Source organism: Podarcis vaucheri (assembly GCF_965113315.1).
Source record: "Podarcis vaucheri genome assembly, chromosome: 1".
Taxonomy (NCBI): domain Eukaryota; kingdom Metazoa; phylum Chordata; class Lepidosauria; order Squamata; family Lacertidae; genus Podarcis; species Podarcis vaucheri.
The window spans coordinates 92,533,751-92,544,503 of NC_138759.1; the positions used below are offsets into that span (position 1 = coordinate 92,533,751).

At 44.6% G+C, this 10,753-nt stretch overlaps 1 protein-coding gene across 3 annotated transcripts in view; it reads left to right on the forward strand.

Annotated features, from left to right (window-relative positions):
* Positions 1-10,160, forward strand: part of MRAS (muscle RAS oncogene homolog) — a 44,427-nt gene extending 34,267 nt beyond the window's left edge. For all 3 annotated transcript variants that reach the window (XM_082236157.1, XM_082236159.1, XM_082236158.1), the window contains 3 exons: positions 13-112; positions 1,371-1,450; positions 9,834-10,160. In XM_082236157.1, coding sequence (XP_082092283.1) covers positions 13-112; positions 1,371-1,450; positions 9,834-9,933 — 280 coding nt within the window. In that variant the 3' untranslated portion in view covers positions 9,934-10,160. The remainder of the gene's footprint in view (positions 1-12; positions 113-1,370; positions 1,451-9,833) is intronic.
* The last annotated feature ends 593 nt before the right edge of the window (positions 10,161-10,753 follow it).

The following is a 10,753-nucleotide window of genomic DNA, read 5'->3' on the forward strand; positions in this document are numbered from 1 at the left end:
CGCTTCTTCCAGGGAATCTTTTCCAATGATCCTGGTGGCCAACAAAGTAGACTTAATGCATTTGCGGAAAATCACCCGGGAGCAAGGAAAGGAAATGGCAGCAAAGCACAATGTAAGTATTTTGGGTTTTTTCCATGATGTTTTCTTTGACCATTCAATGGCCTGTAAGAGCCTATGGCCTATTGGAAGTACATAGGATGCTAGGTCTGTTCTTCCATCAGCAAAAAACCCCACTATATTTTGTATGACTAGGTTGACTGTTTGCATGCACATGTGCCCATTTGTACACCAAACCCACCAAGTATGTGTCTTTTCTGGAATATATGAATATATTTATTTCAGAAATTTCTATGGTGCCTTCACCAAAAATTTCCACACAGTGGCTTTAAAAAAATAAGGTACAGTGGTACCTTGGGTTACAAACTCCTCAGGTTACAAACACGTCGGGTTACAGACTCCTTTAACCCAGAAGTAGTACCTTGGGTTAAGAACTTTACCTCAGGATGAGAACAGAAATCGCTTGCCAGCAGCTCGGCAGCAGGAGGAGGCCCCATTAGCTAAAGTGGTACCTCAGGTTAAGAACGTTTTCAGGTTAAGAACGGACCTCCGGAACGAATTAAGTTCATAACCAGAGGTACAACTGTACTATAAAGACGTTGCATGTATTCTAAAAATATACTATCATTGCTTGGGCTACATCAGCAGCAAATTTCTATATTAATGCTTTTGAATATCCCTTTCCCAGGGTCTGCTGTTCTGTTGTGTGCTACTGTATTTTATTTGATTATGTTGTGACCCACACTGGGATGTTACAGGATGAAGTGTGGTTTAAAAATGAAGTAGTAATAATAATATGGATCTCCTTGTAAGTACATATATATTTTGCAGACAGCCATTCCTTCTCCCCAGAAAACTCTGGGAACTGTAATTTTGAGCGGGGCAGCAAAGCTCTCTCCAAACTACCCATTCCCAAGTTTCTTTACATGAGACTATGTCAGTTAAACTGGTATAAAACTGATGCAAGGTTATAGTGCAACTATGCCACTAGAGAGCACCTTTATCAAGTCATTTTCTGCCATGGAATAGCGTTCAAAATGTAGCAGCAGAAACCCTGGAACATGTAACCCACCCTCTTCTTGTCCTCATTATCAAGTATCAGTGTGACAAGCTCTATCTGTGAACAGCTCTTTAATCTTTCTGAGCTTCTGGTTATTCAAACTGTCTTCAGGCAGATTGGGGAAATAAAAATGAAACTTTATATTCGGTACAAGCCACCTTCCTTCTTTGTTATAATGGAATTCCTACTGTGCAATCAAATGTTTTCTTTCTCGTGAATCATTACATAAAACCATTTCCCCTTTATTTTCCAGATTCCATATATAGAAACCAGTGCAAAGGATCCCCCATTGAATGTTGACAAAGCCTTCCATGATCTCGTTCGAGTAATCAGGTGAGCCATCATCCTATTGAGTTGGCCAAATACTGATACAGTTTGCAAGAGTTTAATGAATCTATCATCCACGTGCTAGAAGCAAGAGCTAGTTTTTATCTCACTGCTAAATGCCAGTTTTAATATAATGCACTGTTTACATATATATTTCAGCACACAAATGACCATCTTGGCAGCACAATACTTATCCCAGATCAGTTGTGGAATCATTTGTTCTCTCTATCACAGATGGTCCACATGATCAACTCAAATGGCCCATGTGAGCTTGGTCAGCCTTGAGTTCTGATGATGTCATCTAAGCTCAACATGCCCCTTCCAGGCCATTGTATCACCTGATCCTTGAAGGTTGTTGCCTTCTGAGATGGTCTACGGCGGTGACTTACAAACTTTCTTCTCTTTGAAAACTGGGAGGGGGAAATTATCTGCTAGGTAATTTGGCCAGGTCCTAAGATCCATGCTCAGTGTTCATTGGGTATCATCCAATCGTCTTAAGCCTCCAATCAAACTTACTGTGCTCCTGGAACATTCTTCTACAGCTGCACCCTGATCAGTAATGGTGGGCAAGGTGCCTTTCAAGGAAGAGGACTCTCTTATGCTGAAACCCTAAAGAAGTTTCAAATAAGCTCCAGGTTTTCTCAGAACCCTGCTTAGAACCACTAGCTCAGGGTAATTGTCCATTTCTAAGACGAGAGGTGCTGAGCTCCAATCTAGCCTGAAAGCTGTTGCACTGGGTGTGAGTGCTTAGCTGGGGGAATGAGAAACCAGCTAGGTAGTACAGCCCCTGAGAACGTTCTCTGGAATAGAAGAGGCTCCTCAGAACTGGAAATACCTGCTTTAAACCATTGAATCTCATGCGCAACAGTGGCCCAATGTAACATGAACCCATATTCTGCCACATGCAAAATTAGGGAAAGTCCAGTTGGCTTTTATGTAAACAAAAGTCTAAAATATGGGCTTAATGTGCCTCTCCTCTCAACTTTCCCACTTAGCTTGGAAGTTTCCATTACTCTTACTTGTATTACAGTGTCTGGCTTTCCTCTATATCTTATTTTGGCAAAAGTCCAAAAGCACGGGATGTCTTTGTCCATTTATTTAGCTGCTGAGTTGTTTTACTCGCCCATCGAGTGGAAAAAGCACTGCCAGTTCAAGTTGAGAAGCCACTGTGGTGGAATGGAGGAACCGTCAATCTGTCCTGTCTAAACTGGGATTATATTTCCAGTTTGGCTGCAGATTTCTTCAAGGGGGTTTGTTTGCTGAATTTCTACACAACCTGCCTACTAAAGCTGCAATACTATAATGCTTACCTGGGTATAAGCCCCACTGAACTGGCATGAGTATGAATCTGCTGAAAAATAACTCCACCTGGAAAATGTGCTTCCATGGAAATGGTCACTTTTACTAGATTTCATGTACAAGAGAGTTGGAAAACATGTTGTGTGATGCCTCTCCCCCCCCCCGACTCAGTTTAGCTGAGGATATAGGCCTGCAGAAACGCTACCATTATCACGGCCATTTTTCCAAGCAGTGGAGAGAAAAAGAGAAATACATGGTGCTTCCTTCTTCCTTGCAGTCATATCTTTTGCTGATTTATGCCTGTTTCTCAGGAAAGCAGGTGCCACTACCCACTCATCCTAGATCATCTCCTTAGGCAGCAGAAATAGGGAGTGGGTGGCGAGGAGAAGTTGCTTTGGGAGGACAGATGCAAGCTGGAATTGTGCCATGTTGTTTTCAAATCATTTTCCTCATTAGCAAAGCTGGCACTGAGAAGACTCCCTCAGAGCTGAGCTGGTGCAGCCCCCGTCGTTTAAATCTTGCATCAAGGACAGGCGCACGCACGACACTGTGGCAAATTGGGCAACATCTGGTTCTGCCCAAAGAATCTTCATCATAAGGATGGCGAAGCATCTGGCTGCTCTGGTTTTCCATTTGCTAATTGCCTTCTAGGGGTGGGCAAACTTTTTCAGCAGGGGGCCAGTCCACTGTCCCTCAGACTTTGTGGGGGGCTGGACTATATTTGGGGGGGGGGATGAATGAATTCCTATGCACACCAGGCCGGCCCCACAAATAACCCACAGGTGCATTTTAAAAGGACACATTCCATGCAAGAGCACCAGGCAGGCCAGGCAGTATTGTAGATAATAAAAATTAAAATTATTATTTTTTCTTGCCTGCACTGATGATAGTCATTGTTTGGATGGGGGGTCCTCGCCTGGGTTTGGGGCTGCATTGCGGCTTACTGAGCCTCCTGCTGCTGGCACATCTTCCGTGCTTCGGGGGGTGGGATGGGGGCCCTCCCGCTGGCAGTGGAGGCCAAATTGCAGCAGTTGCCGTGGCAGCGGGGTGAGCTCTGGACTGCAGGAAGGTCTGCAGAGGCCTTCCCACAGTCCAGAGCCTTCCTGTTGGCAGCGGAGGCCAGATCGCCACCCCGCAGCCAGCAGGGCGAGCTCTGGACTGCCCACAGGAGCACCAGGGTGGCGGCGGGAAGATGAGCGGCGTGAAAGGGCTGGCTCCAGAGAGGGGCTGCTTAAAATGGCGCCCAGCCAGCTCAACCCAGACCCCTTCCTCCATAGGCAGGGCGGGGAGAAGCCAGGAGGAGGGAGGGAGGAGGCGCCACCGTGGTGGGGGGGGATGGTGTAGGGGGGGGAAATGGCGCAGCCCAAACAGAATCCCCACGGACAGTCCGCAAGCTGGATCCTGAAGGCAATTGGGCCTGATCCGGTCCTCGGACCTTAGTCTGCCGACCCCTGTTCTAGGGCATCTCTGCTGTTGGAGTTGATCTGGTGGAGAATGGATCCATGATGCATTTTCATGAGGATCTTTGAAAAAAATGGCAAACTGCTGAAGAAATTAAGATTGAATTTAAGACTAGAATAATGGTAAACTGAGAGAGACCGAAATGGACAGATTCATCCATTCCTAGCTTGTGAGTGAGAATGCCATCAGTGCCAGATTTACATTCATATAGTAAACCATACCTGAAGCAAGCATCGCTTTTGATCCCCTTGCATGAAAATACCTGTGACAGTTCTGCCCCATTTTGCCACAATGCTGTGTGTGTTTCTGTGTCTGATACAGAACTGAAAGCCTTCCTGTTTTACCATTCCATCTTTGTATTTTTACAGGTAGAATCCCCACTATTTAACCCTTATACAATGATGGTGCCTGCTTACCTTATTCCTTTGAATTCTGCTGCCACCATTAAATAAATTCTAAATACTCCCCTGTTCACATATCACTGCACACCCACACACAGTAGCTGGGTCTAGGCACAGGACTGAGGGCACTTCCAGAGGACCTGCTTATTGAGCGATCAGCTTGATTTGCTAGCAGGGAGATTAGGTGACATTGCGTCAAAGCAAGTATTATCCCACACTTTCCACTTCATTTTCCCGACACTTTCTTTATTGCCAAAAGTCTGACATTCTGGGGAAGCAGGTGTGTTGCACAAGACTTCTCAGTCAACTGCAACTTTGCAACAGGAATTTCTGCTACGTGCTTGAATCCTACCCAAAATTAGTAACAGTCTGGGAGCACCCTAACAGACTGGGAGACTTAGAATCATAGAATTTTAGAGTTGGAAGAGACCCCAAGGGTCATCTAGTCCAACCCCCTGCAATGCAGGAATCTCAGCTAAAGCATCCCTGATAGATTGCCAACCAACCTCTGCTTAAAAAACTCCAAGGAAGGAGAGTCCACCACCTACCGAGGGAGACTGTTCCACTGCTGAACTGCTCTTACTGTCAGAAAGTTTTTCTGAATGTTTAGTCTGAATCTCCTTTCTTGCAACTTGAAGCCATTGGTTTGAGTCCTACCGTCCAGAATTTTAAATTTTAATTTAAAATTCAAACAATTTATTAAAACTTGTTTAGAATGTCATATAACAGGCTTGTCTGCAAGTTAGATGTTTAATGATACTTTGAAATTATCTTCAAAATGAGAGTTACTTCTAAAGAAATCTGTTTCTTTGTCCTTTTTCCTGTTTTTTTTAACTAACACCCCTTTTGTTCACAGACTTTCCAGAGGGCTTTAACCTAAAAGTCTTCCTTCTGGTTAGGGTTCTCTTATTTCCACACACACACACAGACACCCCAAACTCACAAGACACAGTTACTAAAGAGGTGACTATGTGTCAGACAGTTTCTTTGCACACTGGCAACTCAATCACCTATACATTTTATTTCTCAGGCCTTGAGAGTAAACTGCAATTCTCTTCTTCTCATGCAGTTAACCAGTTAGAAGCCAAACCATTTTTATAGCAGCACAACATTAACTTGCTTAACCTGGGCATCATAAGGGCTGTGTACACACTATTCAAAGCATATGTCCTCCCCGCCTCGAAGAATTATTGTCATTGTGGTTTGTGAATGGTTGCTAGGAGTTGCAACTCAGTAAACTACAGGGCCCATAATTCGGGGGTGGGGCAGAATGTGCTTCAAATGAGCTTTAAAGGTATAGTGTGTATACAGCCAATGTTTCTGCAAAAAAGGACTGGGAGCCTCCCAGCCCATATGTGAATGACGTCATGCAAGAATGTTGGTGACCATTAGTTCCATTCTGCACTGAAAATAAAATGCTATAAATATTATCTTCCTCATTTTCATTGTGACTCATAAGAAATTCTGCACATTCAATTGGAATTTCATAGGGATGATGTGGCACCTGGCACTAATATGCTCTGCCGTGTCCTTAAAGACAGGTAGCTGATTTTATCCAGTGAGGGGAAAACATGTTGACAAAGAAGTAAGTTCCATTGGGTCCAATAGAACAAGCTTCCTAATAAGTGTGTTTTAAATAGAAAGATCTGTTGCAAACTTAGGTAATAAGGAGAACTGCTATTCTTTGTTTATTTCTTTGCTTTCTGTGAAGCAATGCTGATTTGTAAGCCTCTCTCTTTCTTTGAATATCCCTGAAGCTGGCATTCTCCCTAGCTGCCCATCAGAGCAGTTTAAAAGGGCAACCTTTCCTTTTTAATGCTGTGTTTTGCAGTGTCCTCAACTCTGAGCTGGCAAAGTCACTTTGCACCCTATGTTGTGCATGACCCATTCCTCATTCATCCACGTAGCATTAGCTATAAAGTAAGATCCTTTCCCTCAACTGTCTTCCTATCCATTAATCCAGGGGTGGCAAACTCCCAAGAGACTGCGATCTACTCACAGAATTAAAAACTGGCAGTGATCTACCCCCTTTAGAGGGTTCAGGGCAAAGATGTTGAGCTTTTTTTTAGGGAGAAAGGGGGACAGCCACTCACCAACAGATTGCTGGGGAAACAAACTCCATCTTCAGTTCTGCAGAATTCTATTTTACACTAAGGAAAGGGACCCAGCAATCGACCACGACCAACCAAAACCTCCCGGGGATCTACTAGTAGATTGTGATCGACCTGTTGGGCATCCCTGCATTATTCCATCTCAAAATGGATTTCTGTGCTGCCTTCCCGTCTTCATTAACTGTAGGCCTTTAACTGGAATGGGACATCTGGCATTTGTATATGTCCATTATGCCACACTGACCCATTCAGCCAGGAAAGATAACCCAGCCTTGCCTTGCAGTTGTGTTCTCTAGGAAGCTCTGCTAGAATGGAGGCTCTGTATGCCTGCCAGCCCCAGTTTTGCACAGAGGAGGCAGCATAGACTCTCCTTCTCCAGCATAAAAGCTTTTCAGTCATTGCAAGACTCTTCCGGCTTTTTCTGGCTAGCAGAGAAGGGATGTGAGATAGGAGGAGGATTCAGTGGAAGGGAAAAGCTTGAGAAATGCTGCTTCTCTTGGTGTTACACCTAAACGACATGACACACACTTCAGAACCAGAGCTGCAGCCATGCCACACCATAGTGACATTTTGTTCTGCCCTTTCAACAAAATTCTATACAGAAAATACTTACGTTGGCACCTTTCTGCGTTCACTGATTTGTACCAAGTCCTATGGGAGAAAATGGCAAAGGTCTACCTTGAGCTGGAAATGGAGGGGGCTATAGATCAGCGACAGAGGGCATCCTTGGAATGGGTGAAGCAAAGAAGGGAAACCTGTAGCCCTCCAGAGGCTGTTGAACTTCCATCAACCCCAGCCTAATGTTCAAGGATGAGGGGAGCAACAGTCAGTCTCTTGTTCTTGAGACTAGGGCTGGGTAGAGGAGCCCATCTCTCAACTCACCACATTAGATGCTGTGGGCTTGCAGCCACTAGATGAAACTACCAGCTCCTTTATTATAAGAACACACCTTTTCTAGGACATGAATTTTCTCGGCTGTCAAAGTTCAAGACTAGAGACAGAAAATAGTTTTTGAGGGAAATGAAAGTAGTGTGAGCGAGTTGCTGCTCTCCTTGGTTTCTTGCATGTTTCTTACACCTCTGCTCACAACAGGTTTCGAAAGAATAGCAGGAAGGGTGGTGCAGCATAACTATGGCAACCCCATAACTCCTGACCCCAGCGTAGCTGCAGCTTACCTGAATGGAGAGCTGCAGGCCACGAATGCCAGATTGGTTCTGTTGGTATGTCCATGCAGCCCCACCCAAACCACTGCTCTGCCCCACCCGAGTCTAGTTCAAGTAAGCTGTTGAGAGGGTAGCTCCTCCATTGGACAGTCACTATTGCATACAGGTCATGTGTCTCTTTCTACCAACTTTAAAATAAAAATAAAAATCCAAAGCCACTTCAGAAGGTTGTGAGATCTAGTGGAGAAAGAGTGAAGGGGAAGAAGGGATTGATCCACCATCCTCTTCTTTTTTTCACTCTAGGAAATCCATCTCTGTTCCTTGGGAGAGGGAGAGTGAAATAGCTGGGGTCAGAAGGTGATGCTCAAATACAAAGGATTAAGCAGATGCTATGACAATTTTTTTCTTTTTCAAGAGACCAAGTGCACAGAGCAAGCCATGCCCACTTTTCACACTGAGCGAATTTAGCCACAGCAAGTTCCCCAGTTCAGTCAGTCTCTAATTAGTAGAGCACTTAGCATAATGATTAAAATCTGCTCTCCCTTCAGGGCACAACTCTGTACCAGCTGTTAGGGAGGGAAGTCTGCTTCGCTCCAAGGGCCTCGGAATGCTGGAGACAGGGGAAAGAATTCAGCATCACACTCTTATGATCATTCCATCAGCTCAAGCATTTCTGCTTGCCAGATGGAAAGATCTCCCCCGCTGTGCAGTTCTGGGGGTTCTCCTTGTGGAGGTGGAAAATAGATCTGACCCACGTGTGGGTAATTAACAAAAAGAATCGGCTTGGAGTCTAGATTCAAAGCACAGGGCTTTGCACACTCTCCAGTGGGAGAGAGCCCCAGCATAGTTAAAAACACTATTAGAATTAATCCGCAACATAGTGTGGAATATAGGTCGTCAAACCCTTTTGCATATTCAATTTAGTCTCCCTTAAAATGCTTGTCCCCTCTCTCTACCACTCTAGCAATGAACATACCACACCCTGTTAAGTAAGTCTAAAAACTTTACTTACTAACTCCAAAAACTTTACTTACTAAATCCAATTCAAGCATTGTTCCATGCTGCAGCAAGAAGAACAGTGGTAGATTGCTCTTGGGCGCAAAATACACAATATAGTTTCAGACATGTGGTCTGAACGTTGATTGATTACATGGTACAGAGAGAGAAAGAGAGTAAGGGAAGAGAAGCAGCTTTACTTCCTCCTTCATGGAGGTAAGGGGGCATGACCTAGTCGTGTCTAGGAAGAGGCTTCTCTTTGTTAACCGCTTCATGCACAAAATAGCACTTACCCATAGTTATGTTTGACTGCAATTACCCACACTCTTAACCCTCCAGAGTGGATTTGGAGGAGGAGAAAAGTGCTATCGGACTGGTGTGAGCCCTACTGTTTGCACACCCTGTTAATTGACTCCAGCTCAGAAAGCTCAAGACCTAACTCAATGTACACACACATACAGGTATGCGTAGCGAAACCCTGTCAACCACTTTTTTTAAAGAGGGGGGAAAGCTTCAGCTGTGACCACCACCATACATCTAAAGTGCATTCAAGGCATTCTGCCCCTTCAAACAAAGAATCCCTGGGAGCTGTAGTTTACATCTCACAGAATTACAGCGCACAGCATCTTTAGCAAACTACCATTCCCAGAATTCTTAGGGTGTGGGAGTTGGAAGTATTCGTTAAATATATGATCTGTATGTACCCTTCTTCAAGAGAGATCAGGGAAGCAGGAGGGATGTGTGAGTTGCTTAGCTTTTTCTACATTCACCACTTCTTCTTATCATCATTAGGACCAATGAGTCTTTTTGATGAACTGTAAACTCAAAGAAACTTACAATTCACTGATCTAAACCCACACCCAATTGCTATGCCAATAGCGCAGATCCAAACACATGTTACTTTTTGGGAAAGAAATCTTTATGTCCTGAAAGCCTGTTTCTTTTCTTTTCTGTCCAGGCAACAGGTCCCAGAGAAAAGTCAGAAGAAGAAGAGGAAGACCAAGTGGCGTGGGGACCGAGCAACCACCTCCCACAAACTGCAGTGTGTGATTTTGTGACTGTCTCTCCCATCTTTCTCTCAATCCATTCCAACTTGAACCTAATTTGAAACCCAAAAGGAGGAAGCAGGAGGGAAGAATCCAGCCTTGAAGCCCTGTGCCACCTAACTGCAACGTAATGTTTCGAGAACAGCAATCCTTGCACGGAAGGACTCGGCAGGGAGCAGAACCTCAAAGGCATTTTTGAAGCTCAGCCAAAAGGCTGCTTGACAAACGGCACAGGGTGGTTTTATTTAAAAAAAGGAAAAAGAAGAAAAGAAAGCGCCCCCAAAGCTGGGGGCAAACTACTAGGACTTGGGAGTATTTGTGAATATTCACCATCTCGGCAATCTTTTGTTTTGTAATGGAGACACAGTGTTTCAGTTATACTTGCACACATTTCTGGGCACAGCCTGTTTCTATACAGTCATGAATGATTCTATTTTGTACAGTTGTTTGGGGTGGGGGGAGGTGATTGGCAGTCGGAACTTCCTTGCTCAGCAAGTGTGGAGTAAGGAAGAAACAGCAGAGGGGTGTGTGTGTGTGTGTGTGTGTGTGTGTGTGTGTGTTCTTGCACTGTACACTCCCAGAAGTACTTGGCTATGCAGCCAAACTGTAGTTTCATATGAAATTGCATAGATTTGAAGGGAGAAAATGAATTCCAGCTGCTCTGGGGACTCCAGATATTGTGTCAGATCCTGGAGGGCAGCCAGCTCTCCGTCTGTAAAATGCCAGCGAAAGAGGACGGAGGGGTTTGTTTGTTTGTTGTCATTGTCCTTCTTGTTAATCCCAGTTTGGGGAGGGGGGCTGTATTTCTGTTAGCAAACTGTCATGAGGGGGG